The sequence below is a fragment of the Armigeres subalbatus genome, chromosome 2 (genome assembly GCF_024139115.2).
Source record: "Armigeres subalbatus isolate Guangzhou_Male chromosome 2, GZ_Asu_2, whole genome shotgun sequence".
NCBI lineage: Eukaryota > Metazoa > Arthropoda > Insecta > Diptera > Culicidae > Armigeres > Armigeres subalbatus.
In genome coordinates this window covers 374,592,258-374,615,050 of record NC_085140.1, presented here as the reverse complement: position 1 = coordinate 374,615,050, position 22,793 = coordinate 374,592,258, and the positions used below count along the sequence as shown (strand labels likewise).

The 22,793-nt window shown below is 42.2% G+C and overlaps 2 protein-coding genes across 3 annotated transcripts; one reads left to right on the top strand and one right to left on the bottom strand.

The window, feature by feature from the left end:
• Window positions 1-185: 185 nt before the first annotated feature.
• Window positions 186-2,278, bottom strand: LOC134217254 (uncharacterized). Its single transcript, XM_062696023.1, has 2 exons — window positions 1,518-2,278; window positions 186-1,419 (listed from the first exon to the last, which is right to left on the bottom strand). The coding sequence occupies exons 1-2, from the start codon at window positions 1,899-1,901 to the stop codon at window positions 550-552; spliced, it is 1,254 nt and encodes a 417-aa protein (XP_062552007.1). The 5' UTR covers window positions 1,902-2,278; the 3' UTR covers window positions 186-549.
• A 3,020-nt stretch (window positions 2,279-5,298) lies between these two features.
• On the top strand, window positions 5,299-20,332 carry LOC134213105 (GATOR2 complex protein Wdr59). Of its 2 annotated transcripts, XM_062691718.1 has the most exons (7): window positions 5,299-5,680; window positions 5,788-7,431; window positions 7,732-7,867; window positions 7,936-8,101; window positions 8,173-8,305; window positions 19,141-19,170; window positions 19,594-20,332. In XM_062691718.1, exons 1-7 carry the CDS (start codon window positions 5,450-5,452, stop codon window positions 20,140-20,142), a joined length of 2,889 nt encoding a protein of 962 aa, XP_062547702.1. In that variant the 5' UTR covers window positions 5,299-5,449; the 3' UTR covers window positions 20,143-20,332. The 2 variants fall into 2 exon arrangements, with proteins under 2 accessions (XP_062547702.1, XP_062547703.1); XM_062691719.1 differs by lacking the exon at window positions 19,141-19,170.
• Window positions 20,333-22,793: the final 2,461 nt, after the last annotated feature.

Genomic DNA, 22,793 nt, shown 5'->3' with positions numbered 1-22,793 from the left:
CCTAATGCCCAGAGTAGTCGAGAAAATTTCCAATCCGAAAATTACCTAGACCGGCACCGGGAATCGAACCCAGCCACCCTCAGCATGGTCTTTCTTTGTAGCTTTGTAAGACGCGCATTACCGCACGGCTAAGGAGGGCCCCAGGAGGATCATGTACCTATTCTAATAATAATTCACCGTGTGTATATGATTTACCATCAGTGTCTTTATTTGCTTAACCCTTAAATGCGCAATGTTGTTTTAAAACAACAAACCGAAAATACGTTTAATGTTAATGATTTCAATGGTTATTTATGTTAAAAATATTTCCAACGATTTCCAAAAAAATCGCCTTGCGCCTTTAAGGGTTAATCTCTGCTTATTCTTCTATAAAATTTGCTTCAAACAGCATTAAATGATAAAATCAAGTCTTATTCTCTACTTGGATAAAAAGTAATTTGCATCCTAGAACAAAGCTAATTCTCGCGAATATCATCTCAATGAACGTTTATTACTCTATTGCTTCCGAAAATCAAACACGTGCTCTTAAGCTATTGAAATATGTTTATCCTAAATAAAAACGTCCACCTTGCGGTAAATCAAGGTCCGGCAGATGGGGCAGTATCTGTCGTAGTTTCCTAACTGATCGGCGCATCGCTTGCACAGACACAAATGTCCACACGGTACCAACACCACTGACTTCTCGTTGTCCTCACAAATGATGCAAAGTCCGATGGCGGCCGTGGATCCGTTCGAGTCCTTCTTTTTGCTGGGACTTGTACTGTTTTCGTTAGTTTGAGCAAATGGTGATCCGCCACGTTGACGTTGAGATCTGCTTTCCGACGACGAGGCTGATGAAGAACGCGATGATTGTTCTGAGCTCGAATAGTTCTGTCGATTTTCGATGCGATTAAAGTTCTGCCTCGTGTGGCGATTTATCGGCACTCGGCGCCGATTCGAAAAGGTGAAAAAGTTGCGAATGAATAATGCTGTGCGACGAACTTCCGTATCATAAATGTAAGCGGTACGAGCATGGAGGTATTCAAATGCAGATAAAATTATCATAAGGAAGTACACGATCGATCGTACGATCTTTTGCTTGAACTGTACATATTTTCGACGAATCCCACGCCCGTACGGCAGCAATTTTCGGTAGAAGTAGCGAATGATACGGAAGCAAAATAAGGCTATCCTTTTGCTACATTTGGGGTTCATATATGCCACAAAGAGAATAGCTATTCCAACGGCTGACTGCAGGGGAACATCTTTTATCAGGTAGTTCCCCATACGAGACAGAACCTCCAAACTCTTCGAACCAACGTTTCTCGAAAACTGACCAATAACTGCTATGCTGGTATCAATACATTCCCAGAAGTTTTTTACAAAATGTGCTGGCAGGGTGATCAAAAACCATACTCCATTTCCGACGAGCACTAATACCTGTAAATAATATTTATATATAAGTTACAATTATGAAGCAATTGATTGTTTAGAAGTGCCCAAAGTTTTTCCTGAAAACTTTGCTCAAACATACTCACCTGTTTCACAAACTCAAACGTAAAGATAGGAACTGTTAGCAATCTCCCGGATAACAATTCCCCGACGCCATGGTATCCTGCGGCGACTGCTTTTTGTACTGATATCACCCCATTGATAATGCCTTCACAAATGGCCCCCAGGCAATCGATAACAAACCGGGCAATAGAGCTGAGTGCGATCCGGAAGTCCTCCACGAAGTAAGAATAGTCCTCGTAGAATACGACCATGAATCGTCCGATCGCTTGCAACACCGTCCAGATGATGACGGCAGCATGTTGAATTATCTCCACCAGCACCTTACCGATAAAGATGCTAACTTTCAGCAGATAGTTGATTAGATGGAACACATTCACGACAAAGTCCGCAATCTCCGACAGGGCCATTGCTGCTGCTGAAGCCCCTTCCTATTATACTATTTGCGATAGAAAAATTGTTATCGTTCTCCGGGGGAAGATCGCACTCTTGCTGATACTAGTTGAATTTTACATCATTCACATTTTGTTTTATCACTTTTATCAGCTGAAAGCTAAAATGATCGATCTAGCGTAAGCAAAATAACAAAAAACACCGTTGAAATTAATCAAAAACGGTTACTGTTTGTTTTTGTTTTGATTCCCGGCTTGCTTTATGGGATTAATTTAAGGTGAAACCGACGAAACAAAATAGGTACAAAACAAAACCGTATAATTGACTGATTAAAGCAATAATTCAAGTTTATGAACATTATTTGATATAATTTTATAACGATTTCCAAATCTCAACACAATCAGGCAAAATCAGATACCCTATTTTCCAACCTGTGAAGCATCATCTCTTTTATTTTGATTATAATATCAGGTGCCACCACCGGTATATATTGAACAGCCACAATAGCGCCCATTTTGAAGATTCTTTCCCGTTCGGCCTTAAAATTGTCATCTGACACTTTGACCGATAGCACCAGCGATAAAAATTGCTTGCGGTGTAATTTTTAAGCAGTGCGCACTCGGAGCAGCGATGCCAAATTTGAAAACATGTCTTCAATTTCAAGACGCACACAACAATGATTATATTTTGGATTATATTTTGGGATTTATGTGCAATATTAGGGCCTGTTCAAATATTACGTAACGCGAAAAATGTTGTTTTTAAGAACCTCCCACCCCCTCGTAACAATCCGTAACAATTTTCAAAACCACCCCCACCCGTAACACGTAACAAATGCGATTTTTTGAAATAGATCTTAATTTTAGTACAATTTGAAGGACGGTGCAATAAATTATTATCTTTTGTATATTTCATGCTTTTTCAAAGATAATGAATATTTTTTGAATTTTTAAAAATATTTTTTCCTTTGGAAATAACTTGTTACGCGTAACAATATTTCGAAGGACCCCCACCCCCTATATTTTGTGTAACGAAGCGTAACAAAAATCAAACAACCCCCCACCCCCTATTGCGTTACGTAATATTTGAACAGACCCTTATTCCGTACGTTAAACAAGACCGAAAAATGTCGAGGAATCATTTTCCATCTATTTTTAAATTTCAGTTAACAATGTTCTTTTCAAATTTTGAGTCGGAAGAAAAACTGACGCGTTCCAGGATCATTATTGTCTATCTGGAACAAAGTTAGAACGCTTTTTATCCCGAAGTTGAATTTTTCTCCAGATGCAGGCAACTTTCCTAACTTCGGAAGTGTGTAGTGCACTGGATTAATTCGCCTAAAGATATGCTTAACATCGCATCAATTAGTTTGACAGATAAAACTTCGGAAGAAGGTTCGGTTCGGAAGTTCCAACTTCCGAATTCTAAGTTGGCGCTACGCCGACAATAAATTCATCGTTCCCTGAAAGAAAATCAAATATCGATTCTTTATTTAAGGACCCCGTCCGTCTCAAATAACTCAGGCTGTGAACCATTCCAGCGATTCGTCTAACTTTTAGTTAAAATTTGACAGTTCGATGGTTATTTCTCTGTGGTTAAAAATAACCCTGCTCCGGAACATGGTTACATTTGACAGTTCGATAGTTAAACTGTCAAAACTCAAATGGGTCGGCTTCGTGGTGAAATTTTAACCACAATGGGAAAATAACCAACGAACTGTCAAATTTTAACTAAATCTCGCTTAACTTTTCAAAAGGACCTAAGTAACATTTTTTCATGAATTAATTTGAATAGCGCAATCAACAGAAAAACATGTACACGTAAAAAAATAACCTTATATGTTATGGCAAAAAACCATTCGAAAATACTTATACTCTTCATTATGCCACCTAATGAGTGATCCCATATCAAAAAGCTAATAACATTCATAAGTTAATGAAAAGTATAAGTTTCCGAATGTATGTGACTAATGCGATGTATAAGTTTTTTCTTATACATGTCATTAAACGCCTGCTTTGGCAAAAAAGTATTAGAAATATTAATAATAAGCAACATTAAATTTTTTTACGTGTAAGCTTTTGATTGCAGTACTCAAATTAATTCATGAAAAAAATGTTACTTAGGTCCTTTTGAAAAGTTAAGCGAGAAATGTTAAACGAATCACTGGAATGGTTCACAGCATCAGAGACTGAGTGAAACTGTATTGCTGTCTCTTTTTTTCTCACGAAAATCTTACTCATTTTTCGTTTTCTTAAATTTTGAGTAGTTCCCCTTTTTACATGAGAAAAAAAGAGACGGCAATACAATTTCACTCAGTGTCTGAGTGATTTGAAACGGGCGTGCAGTTCTCCAAATGAGACAGACAGACAAATGACAGGGCAAGTGAATTGAACAACTCAGTTGAATTCAATTGACTTGCCAAAAGTTGAACATGTTCAACTTTCTTTTCGTTCAAACGCGTTCAAGTGAATTGAATTAAGGTGTTTACACGTTCAGTTCGCGTTCGATTCAAGCGGCTCAATTCACTTGCCTTGTCTAATATGGGGGACACACTTGTGGTATTCGTACCATGGTACAAAAATCTTGAAATGAGTGCCATAACAATTATTGTCTTCATTAAAGATAGCCTTGAAATTATTTTCTTGTCGCCTTGTACCATGGTATGAATACCACAAGTGTGTACCCCATATAACGTGGCATTATGGGTGAATAGCATTGCGGTGTATCGTTTGGCGCGGCCGTATAGGCCTTTTCACGAGACGTTTAAAAACAGCTGATTTTATCGTCAATTGACAGTTCTTCTATGAAGGTGACAGCTTCGGGCTTGCAGGCCTGTTCAGCGGTTGTAAAGAAGTCTCGCTTAACTTTTCAAAAGGACTTAAGTAACATTTTTTTCATGATTTAATTTGAATAGCACAATCAACAGAACAACATGAAAGCTATTGATTGCACACTCAGCGAACTGGACTATCGAAATTCATAACTGGCGCCTTATGAATGTTCGACTGATTATTCCACTAACAGTGCTTCTTATACGCAGTTACCTTCCCGAGTATTCAAGCGTCGATGGACGTGTGGTCTTTATACCGGCCTCCCGACCCCGACGTCCATGGTTCGAACCCAGTCTGCCGCACTTTGCTTTTTTTTAAATGAAAATCATCATTCATAAGGCAACATATTGAAATTCATACCGATTCCTTGTGGCAAATTTTCATAAGGCGTTTGATTGAAAATCATACGTCCATTTTCCTCAGTGCAGTATTCAAATTAATTCATGAAAAAAATGTTACTTAGGTCCTTTTGAAAAGTTAAGCGAGAAGTGCAGTCTCGGCAGTGTCACATGAAAAGGCCTATATTTTTAAATTAATTTTCCCACTAGCGAATTTTTTTCAGTGTAAATACGGTGTAAACACCCTCCATCAGTCGCTCCTTATCAGCTCTTATCAGTATTGTGATTGACGTTATCAGTGTCAACAACATCGAAAATCAAAAACAAAAATTATTCCAATTGTAATGCGTGAAACAGCTCCTGCTTTTGTGTGATTACAATATTGCAAACAAAAATATGTTATCCTCTTTTACGGAGGGGCCCCGCTTCGGAGCCCCGGGTACAAGCTTTGCATCCAGCATGGGGGCATCGAGTATCGGAGGACTTGATTCTGTTGGCAGCCTCTCTCGCCGCAGTGCTTGGGTCCGCGAGTACCGTGATCTTCAGGCGAATGTTATGTCCGTCGACTGGAGTGGTTCCTGGATTCTGCTGGCCGGAAGACGCCAGCTTGCATTGCAATCAATTAAGGTATATATCTGGTACAAAATAAAGTTATTATCAGTTTGTTATGGAATGAGTAAAGATACATTCCCATTATGGTCCAAACATTTCTTTTCAAAAATTCTGTTTTGTAGGACTACGAGAATCACGATTCTCCGGTAATGATGAGCAGAGACGATAGCAACGGTGGGAGCCCGAGTGGGTTAACCAAGTTCCCCCGACCTTGGAAGTACGAAGTTTCGGCAGCCGAGTGGGCCATCTGTAAGGACAGTCAGGAATATTGTGCCATTGCGACAAGTCAAACGATTGAGGTGCTGACCTGGGAATCAGGAAGACCTACGACCAAGCACTCACTCAGGGCACATACGCGTATGATTACGGATATTGATTGGCACTCGAAAATTCCGCACCTGCTGGCGAGTTGCTCGATTGACACCTTTACGCATTTGTGGGACTTGCGTGATCCGAGAAAACCTGTCCTGTCGTTAAATGCGGTATGCATGTCCGGTGCCAGTCAGGTGGGGTTCAATAGAGTATCGGGGAACTTGGTGGCCACCGCTCACGATGGTGACTTGAGGATTTGGGATCAACGTAAAGGTTCCTGTCCTATTCAGTACATTACGGCACATTTGTCAAGAATCCATGGAATTAATTGGAGTCATGATCACGAAACAAGTCTGTCGACCGCCAGTCAAGACGGTACGGTAAAATATTTCGATATAAACAATCCGAGAAGAGCGGAGAAGATAATTACGACGTCAAATCCGGTTTGGAGGGCTCGTTACACTCCGTTTGCGGATGGGTTGGTGACGATAAGCGTTCCACACCAAGGACGAGGAGAGCACAGTTTGTTAATGTGGAACAATTCCAAACAAGATGCCCCAATCTGTTCACTAACTGGTCACACTGATGTGGTTCTGGATTTCGCGTGGAGAAGAACCAGTTTAACAGGTTCGGATCCGGAGTTGATTACGTGGTCCCGCGATCAAACGATGCGAATTTGGCGTATAGACGAGGAAATTCGGAAGCTTTGTGAACGCTATCCGATGGAAGAAGATGACGGATTGATAATTGAAGAGGGTGTCAGTCTATCGAGAGTCAATTCGGGAAATAATTTGAAGAGTCCCACACGAGAGAAACAACCATCCGTATCGTTGCAGCATGAGTTCTCTCTGTTGAATCCCAATATTCCGCACATAGACATCGAAGTGCTGGATCCTGTAAAGAGGACTGCCACCGTGCGGATCTCTGTCAACGGGTATGTGATTATGCTTCAGGTGAACTTCCCTCTTCAATATCCAAACAACGGAATTGGTCCCGAGTTCACATACTGTCAAGGAACATCAATTGACGATAGTTTGTCGGTGACGCTTATGAGAGTCCTCCGTGCAACGGCAAGCCAGCGGGTGAAAAAGGGTCGAACCTGCCTGGAGCAATGTCTTCGAGCGATGGTAACTCAGCTGAAAAAGTCTTCCAGTAACGGAGATAAGCACCTGCGGTTGCAATCACCTCGGTTGGAAGGTGCACTTAGTAGTGCCTTGCACGATGCCTGTATTCCTTTCCCGAAAACTTCCGGTGCTCGATTTAGCCAGGTGGGAATACTTGTGACCTTTTCGAGACCGCTGAATACCAAACGAATCAGTTTGAAGCACCAGAATACTACTCCGCGAGCGCTTTCCGCTTTGAGTGGCGGGTATCTTGGGAACGTAATGGGATCTCAACCGATTCTTTACGCACATAGAGATCCCAGCGCTTCTTCGTTCTATGTTCCTGACAGGGTAAGTTACTAGCTTTCCATGTTAATTATATGTTGTGGAAAAAATCCAACCTTTCCTTACGAAATCGTTAAAAGTAGTTAGTTGACCAATGATTTTATTTTTGAACAATTGACGTAACTGCATAAGTTTGAAAACATTGATTAAAAAAAAATAAATCGGGGTATTGCAAAATAATTTAATTTTACCAGTAGTCTTATGAATATAGCCAAATACCCGTTGCAATAGTAGGTACCTATAACAATAGCATTAAAGATTTTCATATTATTTAATGAGCACTTTTCAAATAAACTTTTCATACAGCAAAAAACTTCTCGAAACCGTGGAGCACAGCCGAAAGTTTGCGTAGCAACCGTGAACGTCTATGATATCTCTAAGATCCTGTACGTCAGCAAAGAACTTGCTGAAAACTATATCATCAGTACAACTAACGTGGCAGGTAAATGGCTAGCTAGTGTATTTGAATTTAAAACTTTACATTCCAACACAATCTAAAACAATTTCCAGAGATGTGTCGCCACAACAAAGAAGTAGCTCAAAAATACGGCCGCCCAGATCTGGTCCAGTGTTGGTCGCTGGCTGGAATGATCGCCCAGCCTAATGCCGATTTCGACGCGGACGACGACATGTTGTGCTCGCAGAATCCTTTCGCAAAAAGTCTCCTGGAGTCATTGTGAGTATCCAGGGTGCAGTCATGTTTAGCGCTCGGAATCACATCCGTGTGTTTCTGCTTTTCCCTCACAGGATCAGTCATTTTGCCAAAATCTACGACATTCAGACGGCGGCGATGCTGTGCTGCGCTTTTGGGCGGCACTGCCCTTCACTGTTCGAGTTATCGCACAGTTCCAGCTCGAGCAGCAAATCCGTAAACCAAAGCGTATGTATGCATTTATATGTTTAATGTGGTAGTGCCGTAGTAAATGTATTTTGATAATAAGAGTGTTGTTACATTAGTGGCTTTCGGTAGAATCTGCTTTGGGTTTATTTCAGGTTGGTTAGCCTATGGATTTGGATATGTATTCTAGTGGAATCCTTCACAAATTTACGTAAGACGATAGATAGATCAGACATATTATCCGATGGTCTATACGTTTATTAAATTCGTTAGATAATTCTTAGACACAGCTTATGTAATTTGAGGATTTCCACTATCTCTATTTAGTCGATTTACACTAATTACACTGCCGTGAATCGCATATCTGTCCCATCTTTGCTGGGTTTCCTATTCATATGGGACAAGTATGCGATTCACAGCAGTACATATCTATTATTTTTTTAGTCAAACCTATTAATATTTCTTAAAACTCTTATAATGAGATTCCAGCTTAGTTCTGGCTGACCATATTTATAACATTGATTTTATTATATATGTACTTCCTTTTTTCATTAACACTTTTATGTAGTAGCCTATCTTCTGAACATTATCTCACAACTGTAACAAATAGACATTTATTTTCGTGATTTTATTCTTCAAAAAATGTTATCGAATGTTTTGGGACAAATTTGCATGGATGTGTGCGTGATTTTTCATTTCTTTCTAATGCAAATTGTTACTTCATCGGTTCATCGAGAACTGATAAGGGACTGACGACATTCTTATGAGACAAAAGGTCATAAAGCCGTTGCACATCATTGAGATTATTGGATGTGTTTTGAAGATCATAAGAAAATCAAACGCCAAAAAGCATTAATTGCCAGAGTACCGTTCCCCAGAAAACAAAAATCCTTTCAGTTCAATCAAAGTTATTTAATTGCCTATGTTCCGGGTATTAAACCATCCGACTTGGATATTAATTATCAATGCTTTGAAAACTCAGATGTGAATACCTATGTACATTATGTGGAAGATTATCCGGTGAAAGCCGATAAGCGAGCGCATTTGCGTGTTGAGAATGAAGGGCAAATTCTTCAACTATAGCCTGACCAGCATATATGCCCCAACGAACGATAAGCCGTGAAGGATGAGTTCTATGAGAGCCTTGATAAGGCCTACGGAGAGTGCCCAACACACGATGTAAAGATTGTCATGCAAATGCGCAGATCGGAAGAGAAAGTTTCTTTCGCCTTCGGAAAACCTCCATTCCGCTACCAACGGTCATGGTCTGCGATTTGTAACCTTTACTGCTTCTAGAGGGATGGCAATCAGCAGTACCTACTTCGCACGTAAGAATATCCGCAAACGCACCTGGAAACATCCGAGTGGAGACACTTGCTAACAGATAGACCACGTGCTGATCAGGGGCAGCGGGGACTATGCTCAAGGGCTTAAAGACCCCTCCCCTGGGGTCTGCGAGTTAGGGAGAATTGCCTAGGACGTGGTGGGGTTTAGTCGCTTAAAAAGCACGAGCCCAGGGAGTGCCTAATGGAACAGGGAGAGCTGCAAAGAAGTTCGGCTTTATTGGGAGATGCATACGAATGAGGAAAATTCATTATGACAGCAACGCAGTCTACTTAGATTGTAATACATATTTAGTTTGGATATAGTTACTAATGGTAACGTGTTGAACGGTTGCATACCTAACACCTCCGCTCAACCGAATAAACCTAGCTTATTACGTAATTTTTCGAACGAGCCTCGCGCCAATCCCTTCGTAAAGATGTCTGCAACTTGTTCTGATGTCGGTTTGAAGATGATTTGAAATACACCGTCCTGAATCTTTTCTCGGATGAAATTATACCGGATATCAATGTGTTTCATCCTTTTGTGCTCCCTGGGCTCGGCAATTCGAATGCAGGATTGGTTGTCTTCAAACAATGGTATCGGATGGCGAAATACGACACCTAATTCTTCGAGCAAAGTTTTGAGCCAAATCCCTTCGCGTGCAGCTTGACTTAGAGAAATATACTCCGCCTCTGTTGATGAAAGTGATACCATTGCTTGCTTTGTTGTCATCCACGAAACAGTAGCTCCATAAATTTGAAACACGTTGCCAGATATAGATTTACGATCGTCTTGGTCGTTGCCCCAATCGGCATCCGCATAGCCTACCAGCGGTTGTTCTTCTCTGTCCCGATGATAGACCAAACCCAAATTGATGGTCCCTTTCAGATATCGAAGAATCCGCTTTAGATGACACCAGTGAACATCGGTTGGCGCGGACTGGAATTTACTGAAGAAGTTTACAGCCGCACTGATGTCGGGTCGTGACGAAAGAGCGAGATACGTTAAACAGCCGATAAGCTCCCTATATGGTTTCTTTGTCACATCATGCTCCTTCCCGTTTTCCAATTTCAAGTTTGGTTCCAGCGGAGTCACCACCGGCTTGCAATCGCCCATGCCATACCGTTGGAGCAGATCGCTTATGTACTTAGGTTGACTGATCCTCATCGTACCTTCGCTTGGTTTACGATCCACTTTCAAGCCGAGAAAGAGTTTTAACTCTCCCATATCGGACATCTCGAACTGTTCCGACAGTCGTCTTTTGAACCTGGTCACCAGATGTATTTGGTCAGAGACAAGGATAATGTCGTCGACATACAGCAACAAATAGATGACAGATCCCTTGTATCTCAAGTGACACAGACACGTATCCACACTGGATCGCTTGAATCCGAGCTCCGTCACAAATGAATGGAATCGCTCGTTCCAACTCCTCGGTGCTTGTTTCAAACCGTACAATGATTTCTTCAGCCGGCAAACAAGATTTGAATCCGAACTCGCCAGACCCTCTGGTTGACGCATATATATTTCCTCCTTTAATATGCCGTTGAGGAAAGCCGTACGAACGTCCATCTGATGGACATGGTACCCCTTCTTATTAGCCACCGATAGAAGCGTTCTAACAGTGGTGATTTTGGCTACGGGCGCGTACGTTTCGTCGAATCCCTTCCGTTGCGAATACCCTTTCGCAACCAGACGCGCCTTGTAGCGGTCCACATTACCGTTCTCGTCGCGCTTGACTTTGAAGACCCACTTGCAGTCCACAAGGTGCTTTCCAGCTGGTTTGGCTACGAGGTCCCACAAGATTTTTTTATGTAGGGTATCCAATCATGGTTTGAACTAGTGAAAAGCGTATCATGGTTTGAACCATTTTGAAATCAGTAGAAATTACCATCTTATTGGCAGGAAAAGAACCTAAAACAGTATGAATGGCATATTTAGGTATACTGAAAGTGATAGAGTTTATTTAAACATTCGTACATATTGTTTAAGTAATAAAATAAAGCGATTTAAAAACGTCCTGAATTTGCGCTAAATCCCCCCCACCAGTGGCATAATTTCAAAAAGCTCGTAAAGGACGCATTTTATGACACAGGAGTGAGATCAATATATCAAAAGAACGCTATTTTTATCTGTAATCGATTTACACCATCATACAATTGAGAAACAGTTTTAAATAGTTAAAATAGTAACATTTACACAAGGTAAAAACTGATCATGGTTTGAACTAAATTCGTATCATGGTTTGAACTTGCAAATGCAGTCATGTTCTGCTGCTGTCCGCTAGGAGCGCTGCATGCGCCTAGCTGGAGCGTTTTGTTTACATTTCCAATATGAAAAAATCGCAATTTTCATATCGATAATGTAGACAATTTTCACACGTTTCGAGTTACTAATCTAATGCGAGAAGATGAATAGTAAAACAAATTTGCTTTTCTATAGATTTCCTCAGCGTTTCATGCTTGTGATTAGTATTATATTTAGGAGCTGCTGGCTGCTGCAGTAGTTCAAACCATGGTACGATTTTAGTTCAAACCATAAACAGTGTAGTTCAAACCATGGTACGAATCAAAGTTATGTAATTATTAAGTTTTTTCAATGAAACTAAGCATAAATATGTGCACCCAGGATGTTTTTAGAAAGATAATGAACTAAGCTTCCATATAAACTAGAAATCTCAGTTCTAACATGTCCCTTTATTGAAATAAATCAACTTTGTTTTGACGGCTCATCTGAAACTCGCCATTTGGTTCAAACCATGATTGGATACCCTACAGGTTATCCGACTTCGTCAGTAGATGGGAATAACCAGCGCGGGGGGGAAACATAAATTTTCAGTGCAAAACGTAAACAAACGAGCATAAATTCCATACAAAAATCCAAGATGGCTGAGTTGGGGATATTGACAAGTCGGATAACCTGTACATAAAAAAATCTTGCACACATCGATTTCGGCAGACTAGCAACGTGTAGCATAGAACGTGACTTATCCAACAAGGTACGGTTTAAGCGTTCCGACACCCCATTCTGCTGCGGACTGTACGGAATGATTGTCTCCATTTGAATCCCCTCCGTGCTGCAATATTTCTTGAATGATTTGCTTGTAAACTCTCCACCGTTGTCACACCGCAGCCTCGACACTCTTGTGCCAAAGAATGACGTCACCAGCGCACAATACTGCATGAACTTTTCTTGAACCTCGTCTTTTGATGCCAGTAGGTAGACCACCGTGAAGTGGCTATAATCATCCATAAACGATACATAATAGCGCTTTCCATTCCACGTGGTTGGAGTGAACGGTCCACTTACGTCGGAGTGTATGAGTTCCAACAGACGAGATGAACGTCGCTCCACAACGTCCACAACGTCGTCGAAAGGCTGTCGTGTCTGCTTACCTGTCATGCACACTTCACACAAACATCGATCAGGGAACTTTTCAATATTTACTGTTGTCTCGATCATCTGATGTTTCCAGAGGTTCTTCAGATTCGCTTCTCCTAGATGACCGTATCTACGATGCCACAATTCGAAACTGTCGTCCTTCATTCTTGCCACACCTACGCTTGCAGATCCAATAACGCCACGGAAGTAGATGTCCAGGGCATACAGTTGACCAGTTCTACGTCCTACGCCCACAACACGGTTGTCTTTGTTGATGGTCACTTTTCCTCCAGCAATTTTAACAGTCATTCCGTTGTCTTCGAGTCGGCGAACAGAAAATAAGTTACATTGCAACTCAGGTACGTACAAGACATCCTTCACTACAGCGGGTTACTTCTTGCCATCTACCATCATATCGACACGGATAGTGCCAACAGATTCTGCCACAATTGCATGTCCGGACTTGGCTACCGAAATGAACACTTTTCGTTCTAGTGGATGTAACTCTTCAAACAAATGCTTATCTCGGATCATGTGTTCTGTAGCACCTGAATCCAGGAACCATTCAATTTTTCTGTTAGATACCGCAGTAGACGTTAAAAATGCACCGTTGCCCGTGGTAGCATTAAACGAAATCTTCGTTTCACATGTGACGTGCGCGTTTTCTTTTGATTTCCTGATTGATTTTCCATTTGGATTGCCATTTTTCTCTCGATTTCTTCCGCTTGTAGGTCGATACTAAGGACAATCCAGACGTTTATGCCAGTACCGGCCGCATTGAAAGCACTTGAAACTGACCTTCTTCCCCGCGAAAGCCGACTCACCGTTGTGATCTTCCTCATGGCTTGATCGATTCACCCGTTTTGCAGACTCGTCCATCAGCCTTTTCTTGACGTACTCCAGAGTTAGCTGACCGGGCTGGATCGTTTCTAAAGCTGTGATTAACGCGTCGTAGGACTTCGGTAGCGACAATAAAAGCTGGCAAACAACATCCTCTTCTTCGATTTTTACCCCAGCAGCCTTCATTTCTCGCAACAGTTTTTCAAACTTGAGCAGGTACTCTTTCACATTTTCGCCTTCTTTCAAACGCAGTTCTTGAAACTGCTTCTTAAGAAACAACTTTCCAGCGATGCCAACACGCTCAAAGGCATTTTTCAAAGCATCCCATGCTTCTTTTGCTGTCCGCTTGTCCTTCACGTAGTCCAGTTGATCTTCTGCGATTCGATGGATGAGTAAATTCCTGCATTTCCGGTCTCTTGCAATGCGCTCTTCGAGTTTCTTCTTCTTCTCCGCTATGACCGCCGCTGTGTCTTCCGGAAGTTCCCTTGCGTACTCCTCGTTCTCGATGGCATTCTCCAGACAGTCCAGCAAATTTTTATCTTCCATCAAGACCTCAACTCGGAACCTCCAGTTGCCGAAATTGGTCCCATCGAATAACCACAACTTTTCTTCGCCCATTTCAACAAGCAAAAGGTTTCGAGGAAAATAGCGCCTCGAAGTTTTTTCTTCGTCAGCGTTCTGGGCCCATAACCTAATGAAACAGGCAGAGCTACAAAGAAGTTCGGCTTTATTGGGAGATGACTTGAATACGAATGAGGAAAATTCATTATGACAGCAACGCAGTCTACTTAGAATGTAATACATATCTAGTTTGGATATAGTTACTAATGGTAACGTGTTGAACGGTTGCATACCTAACAGTGCCATCGGCACTGATTATGGTATATGGCTTGCATGTTATTGGACTTTGTCTTTGAATATTGAAATATTGTGCAGCGAGGGCTGGTAGTTATTCTGGTTATTCTATTCTCTTAATAAGGCCGGTTGGCACCGACCTGAAACGGCGAATGGGCTAATGGTCAGGCCACAGAGAAACAGACGTCTCACTCTACAAATGTTCCATCGTTCATCTTTTTACCGGTGGATTCAATTTTTTGTAGGTGGTCGATCGGCCACCGATGGCGCTTTCATCGGTTTTGCTTGTGTTTGACGTTTGCTCACTACCGCCACCTAGTTGCCGCTTGTCCACCTACAGTGCATTCAGCATTGAGCGGTAATGTTTTCGTGACGATGATATTGATTGCATTTTGTTCTAAATGAGACGTCTGTTTTTCTGTGGTTAGGCTGTCTTCCGTCCCAAAAGACCGTGGCGGGCCTTGTAGCTTGCGGCACAATATAATGAGTAAATAAGTAAATTATCTGAAAATACCAAATCAACGCTGGAGGAGTGGCGACTGGCGGCAAGGAGAATCCTTTCGCCAGACGCAGTTGCTTCGAGAGGTCGCCCCAAATGTCATCGGGGGAAGGCGAAGGAAAAGTCCGTGGAGGGTCTGAGGAGGTGCCAGTCGAAGTGAAGATGGACGGTCCCACCCTGACCAGAGTCATCAATTCTGTGATGACGAATCACGAAGAACGCGGTGGCCAGACGATGAAGGTGATCACGGACGTTTCTGACGTGATCATGTCGTTCCTGGACAACCGCGTTAACTACGGCAAGGATCTCAAACAGGCGCTCTGCGCCCTAGTAGTGGAGGCAAAGTCCGAGTGGAGGACCCTACTAGAGGCCAGTAAGAGTGCGGAGAGAGAAATCCGCAAACTTACGGAGGAGCGGAAGCCGGAGAAGGACAAAGAGGAGGCTGAATCCAGGATTCGCCTCCTGGCCGAAGGAAAACGATTGGCGGAGAGCCAGACCAAGGAAAGCGCTGAAGACTTAAAGACCATGATAGTTGACGATAAACTCTCTGGCCTAGGAGGGGATTTCAACTGCATCCGAAGGACGCGGAAAAGCGAGATGATTATCGTCTTGAAGCAGGATGCTGCTCAGAAGTGTTCTGACTGAGTACAAAAAAATGACGGAGGAGGTCCTGGGTGATCGGGTTCAAGTAAGAGCCTTGTGCCCAGTCTCGAACATCCAGTGCAAAGGCCTGAATGAAGTAACCGAGGCCAGAGACCTGGTCGACGCACTGAGAGATCAGTGCAATGTCGAGATCCAGGAATCTGCGGTTCGGTTACGCAAAAGCTATGCGGGATTGCAGGTTGCAGGTGTCTTGGCAACGGTCATAAGTCCTATGACTGTAAAGGACCTGATCGCAGTAAGCTATGCCGTAGGTGTGGAGCTAAAGGCCACCAAGCTCGCACCTGTCAGGCTGATCTGTCCCCCGGGTACAGACAACAGACACCTTAAAAATAACTGGCTTACAACCATTAATTGTAGCAGGCGACTTCAATGCGTGGGCAGTGGACAGGAGATCCCGGTTCACCAACGCTAGAGGTCATACCCTGCTACAGTCGCTAGTGGTATTTAACGTAGCCCTGCTGAATGAAGGCCAGGTGCCAACGTTCAGGGGATCGAACGGTGATTCATGCATCGATGTGACGTTCTGCAGCGTGGAATGGACGGTGGAGCCAGAATGGAAGGTTCATGAGGGGCATACCTCCAGCGATCATCAGGAAATTCGTTTTATGGTCCGGTATACCCCCGTCACAACCACAAGGCGGATCGGAAAACCCTACTGCGCACTTCTCAGTTCAACCCAGAACTCTTGCACGAATCACTACGATGGGAGAGACGAACAACGGGATAATATTCCAAACCTGGTCCTTGCACATGATATTCTTGCTAATCCAGATGTTCAGGAGCTGCCTCCAAAGATGCATGGATGAAGGAAACTTCCCAGATCGTTGGAAACGGCAGATATTGATGCCACTACTGAAGCCCGGCAAGCAGCCGGGAGACCCTTCGCCGTATATACCACACGTATACAAATTTCATCCTGCCTGCCGGCTGGTTGGATGGCCTCATATGCCCAATCTATAAGAAAGGGCATTTAACTCGGCGTACAAAATCCTGGCGCGTATCCTGTTTAACAGACTGAGACCACTTGAATAGTCCTTCTTCGGCGAATACCAGGCAGGTTTTCATGAGGGCCGATCAACGACGGATCAGATGTTTAGCCTCCGGATGATCCTTGATAAATTCCGGGAGTACAACTTGCGGACTCACCATCTGTTCATCGATTCCAAAGCGTACGATTCAGTGAAAATGAAAAGAAATAAGCTGTGGCAGATAAAGTCCGAATATGGTTTTCCGGCGAAACTGATTAGACTAATACATGCAACGCTGGATGGCTTGAAATCAAGTATTCGGATTGCAGGTGAAGTGTCAACCTCGTTGACATTATAGAAGAAAATATTGTGAATCGTATAAATTACGGTAGACTTCCGTGGGTGGTCAGTTGGTGCGAATGTCGGAAGAAAACATAGTGAAAGAATATTCAATATAGAACCAGATAGGAGCCGGCGATTTCGTGGAAAGCCACGAACACGCTGGCTGCACACGGTGGAATCGGACCTGGAGACCCTGATCGTTCGGAGAAACTGGAGGAACATCGCCCAAGACCGACGATTATGGAGCTCTACAATACGCCAGGCATAGGACGTGTAGCCAATTAGGTATCCTTACGAACGAGCGTGAGGTGATCCAAAGGTGGCGGCAGAACTACGAAGAACACCTGAATGGCGATGTGGCAGACGAAGAAGGCAGTATGGTGATGAACCTGGGAGAACGCGCGCAGGACATAATTTTACCGGCTCCGGATCTCCAGGCAATCCAAGAGAGGATTGACCGGCTGAACAAAGCCCCTTGGATTGACCAACTACCAGGAGAGCTATTTAATCACGGTGGTGAGGGACTGGCTAGAGTCATTACCAAGATTTGGGAGGAGGAAGTTTTGTCGCAGGAGTGGGTGGAAGGTGTCGTGTGTTCCATCTACAAAAAGGGCGATAAGCTGGATTGTAGCAACTACCACAACTACACACTACCACAACCACATCACATTGCTGAACGCCGTCTACAAGGTACTCTCCCATATTTTATGCCATCGACTAGCACCAATTGCAAGAGAGTTTGTGGGCCAGTACCAGGCGGGTTTTATGGGCGAACGCTCCACCACGGACCAGGTGTTCGCCATTCGCCAAGTACTACAGAAATGCCGCTAATATAACGTGCCCACACATCATCTATTCATCGACTTCAAAGCCGCATATGATACAATCGATCGGGACCAGCTATGGCAGCTAATGGACGAACACGGATTTCCGGATAAACTGACACGGTTGATCAAGGCGACGATGGATCGGGTGATGTGCGTAGTTCGAGTTTCAGGGTCTTTGCAATGCACAGAGGGTTACGGCAAGGTGATTGTCTTTCATGTCTGCTATTCAATTAATACGAAAATCGGTCAACTGCGGTGAGCCGGACACGTAGCCAGAATGTCGGATAGTAACCCGGTGAAAATGGTTCTCAACAACGATCCGACGGGCACAAGAAGGCGAGGTGCGCAGCGGGCAAGGTGGATCGATCAGGTGGAAGATGTCTTGCGGACCCTTCATAGACTGCGTGGTTGGCGACATGCAGCCAAGGACCGAGCCGAATGGAGAATACTCTTATATACCGCACATGCCACTTCGGCCTTAGACTGAATAAATAATAATAATTAGTAACGCTATTTAAATACGTTTGAGTAGTTTTCAAAAAAAAGCGATACACTAATCCAATTACCAAGAAACTGTCCATTATTCCATTCCTAGAGATGTCGCAAAATGTCGATTGATCGATTTGTAACTAATCGATTACTATCGGTTCCTGTCGATTATTGAATCGATTAATCGTATTGGGTAGTAATCGTTTCAAAATTAATCGATTATCACAACGATGAATCAATTAATCGAAGTAATCGATTAATTTGCGACATCTCATATTCACGCCTCCTGAAACGAATGGAGAGAATGAGCAGACCTCTGAATTTTTCCTGATTGAAATTAGAACACATCACGGTAGCAGTAAAATCATTCCAAATATTGAAGTTAGAATATTTTGTTTGAATATGTTGAGGGTTCGTCCAATTAGGTGATCGCATATCATGCCAATCGCTGCCTTACAAAAATATTGCTTTAAAATGTTGCAAATAGATATGTTTTAGTACATAAATGGCGCTGTACAAATTAGGGCGAATATTTTCTTTCACTATCTATTTGTTTTCATGGGATACATATTTATGTTACATTCGCTAACATTTCTACGTGGTACTAAAATTGTCTGTGTTGTGTTGGTATAATTTGAAATTCCCTCCCTTTTACATTTGGATTTATTTTTTCATCCATTTTTATAGCACATTCTTAGTGGTCTGCGCAAAATCAAGGTAATTGGTTTATTTTTAGTATAGGAAAATTTCACAGCCCAATTTCATTTCTTTACGGATCGGATCACTCATTATCACATAAGTAAAATCGGTTGCAATATGGCAAAATAACACGACTTAGATGCGCGGTGACCTCGAACTAAAAACGAAAGCATTTTACACATTTTGAGTACCAGCTACTAGAAACACTAGTTGCACGTTTTTCGGATATTTGCATGCGACAACAAGGATAGCTTAATGAGAAGATAAGCTTAAGACGACTATGCATGAAAAAGAAACCTCTTCACTTGTTTCTATTTACTTTTGATCAATCAATCAATTATTCCGCTATGAATTTGAGAATTTTTGGAAACGAGTGAACAGGTCCAAAGCGCACTTATCAGCAATAATTAGCAATGTATTGTGTTGTCTCGCCCGAATTAGCCAAGCGGATCCCCCTATCATACAATTCTTCCAGTGGATAGTGCAAACTCCAACAACGTTTGGAACCTGGCCCAGCAGTTGAAGCACTTGCGGAGCAACTCATGGTCGGATTCGCTGGACGACTGTCGCATAGCCGGGCTCGGGGATATCAACCGGAGCCTTCTGGGCGACAGCAATCGCTATCTGTACGATAACTTCAAACGTGCCTATGCGGAAATGTTGTACCGCTGGGGTTTACTGGTGACTAGAACGAAGATACTGAAGTATCTGTCCAGCTACGCGGAACCGCCCCGGTGCGTGGGGTTTGTGACGGAATGTCCTCTGTGCTGCCGAATCGGTCAACCAGCATGCTCCACGTGCAAGAAGCCGGTGCTTTACTGTACGCTCTGCAGACTTCCGGTGCGCGGGGCTGCCAACGCATGCCTTCACTGCGGCCATGGAGGACATACCGAGCACATGCGAATTTGGTTTGATAAGTACGACGAATGTGCCACGGGGTGCGGGTGCCATTGTTTGCAGAAGAGTTCTGCTTTGTGTAATTTAAACTAGAGTAGACATTTTAATTCGGTTAAATACACTGTTGGGCGTATATTACGAATAGAATTCCGTGAGGTTGATCGATTTTGGCTATTCTCCGTGAATCGACCATGGAATTCAAATGGAAGCATTCAACTATTTTCACTTCATTCGCGCAATCTCACGTTTTGCTACTCTTAGAATAAAGCTCATTTAAAAATGATTACACTCGTGGTAAGGTTGATGGAAAGAAATTTTATTGCTAGTTTCCCCTAGCAACCCTATAACCAGAGACAAAATATATTTTAGTTACTAGATAAAGATTGTCGCTTCGGTTCCCTTTGTTCTGCTGTCCGGAACATGTTGGGTACCAAGCTGTCAAATCGTATGGATTTTCCTTCTTTGACATTTAGCTCCCCTATCCTTGCCAGCAAAAGATGTTCCGGACAGCGACGACAGCGACAATCTTTATCCGGTAACTAAAATATCTTTTCCAGAGACCGGCGGAGTGAAAAACTGTTGAAATGGCAACGTATGAAAATGCATAAATTCGTGAAAATATGACTGGCAGCACTTGAACTTTTTGCTTGCTTCTTATGGATGCAAAATGTAAACAAGTCGAATTGGAACCGCTTTTGACGGTTCGATTGGAAACAAGATAGCGTCTTCGCCGATCTCTTATTGTAGTATTTCTAGTTTCCCCTTCAATGCAACATAATCACCCTAAGCGTTAGCTCTTGTGGAGTAATTAAATTATCGCGAGTATTTCAAGCTTCTTGCTAAAGTGTTGAAAAACTAAGCAATCGTGATCCCTATCCAGTACTTTTTCTACGACCCAGGCAACGTTTACGTATAGAGTAACTTGGACCATAGCTATATACTAGAGTTGTTTTCTCATTCCTAATCAGTAAAAACCTGTTCGCATTGAACGTTATTGTTCCTGTTAAATCCTACCCTACTGCCCTGTAAAGAAGCTGCGGTGCACGAAAATCAACAATTTGCCGGAAAAGGCTACAACATCTGGCAATTTCGTGTACCGTGATGTGCCCTAATATCGCGCATCATAAAATTGTTTTTTTTTTCGATTTTTAGATACAGTGGGTCCAAAAAGTATTCGTCTAGCTTCATATTTTTTAGTAAAGTATAAAACTTAAGCGTGGTAGAAGTGAAATCAAAAAACATTCTTCTAAATTAGGTAGAAAATTTATCAGTACATGATTATTATTCAAAAACACATAGAAATTTCAATTATTTTTGTTGGCATGTGGAAAATATCTAAATTTCGTGAATTTAGCTCGCTCAAAAAGTATTCGTCTATTCAAAAATATTCGAGTAAAACACGAATATAATAGTTTTATTCGCATGTGGTTACACTAGCACACTCTAGATGTATCTAGCATCATTTTTGTCAACACTCAATGACAGATCAAATAATGTTTTTGTTTTGTTTGAACTTGGCGCGAAAAATAGAGGCACCACACTGCCAAAAATATCTATATAAGATATCAAGACAAAATTTTCAAAACGACTTATCTGCTTTTGTAAACAAAGATTCAAACGACGATTTGACGAATCTGATAGCTCTCCCACGCAAACCAACACCATCAATAGGTAGGTGAAGGATTCCGCTACCTGTTGATGGTGTTGGTTTGCGTGGGAGAGCTATCAGATTCGTCGAATCGTCGTTTGAATCTTTGTTTACAAAAGCAGATAAGTCGTTTTGAAAATTTTGTCTTGATATATGTGTCGCCGTTATAGATTTTTGCAATAGCTCCACCACAGACTGTCTGTGGCTCCACCCTAATATAATCGATATAGAACCACACATAAATTAAATAATTGCTAATTCGAGACCACACATAAAGTTTTTTTGGAGATATATTTCATATGTAGTTCGCGTTGAGAATGGTTATGTGTACGCTGATATACATCATAAGTTAAATCTATGGATTTTTGCCAATAAATATGTGTGGATTGTTAGTAGTGCATTGGTGGGATATGTAAAAATATGAGTTCCAATGAAAGAAAAACTTATACTACGCCTACATAATAAGAGCAAGTTGACTTATGAGTTTACCAAGACCAAGGGTAGCAAGAATTCATCCATTCAATCGGTGATTGATCGGATCAGCGCCCCAGAAACCTATTAAGAAAAGTCAAAAAGAGATCCTTAAAACGAGTGCACCCATATAGGCAAGTGATTTGGAGACAGGAAGTGCTAAGATATGAACTAATACGAACAGCAATTCCTGTGAAAAGTATGGGTATAACAGGCGAGTATCGCGGAAGAAATTTCAAGTGAGCCATCAAATTATCAAAAACGGCCCAATTCACCAAAAACTATCGCTATAAGAAGGATGATTTCCGGATTCAAGTCATGTTATCTGACGAAAGCAAGTACAGCATATTCGGATCAAATGGCCGATGTATAGTATGGCGGAAAAGGAATATTGAGATACACCCGCAGAACCTATTTTTGGCAGTAAAGCATGGCAGGGGCTCCGTCATGATCTCTGAGGTGCATGAGCGCAACCGGTGTGGGAAAATTTCACATTATCGAAGAAATTATGTATCACAAAATGTTCATCCGCATTTCAAAAGAAAATTTGAACGCCAGTGCTGAGAAACTAGGCTTACAGGGAACATACATTTTTAAGTATGGTAATTACCTCAAGCACACAGCC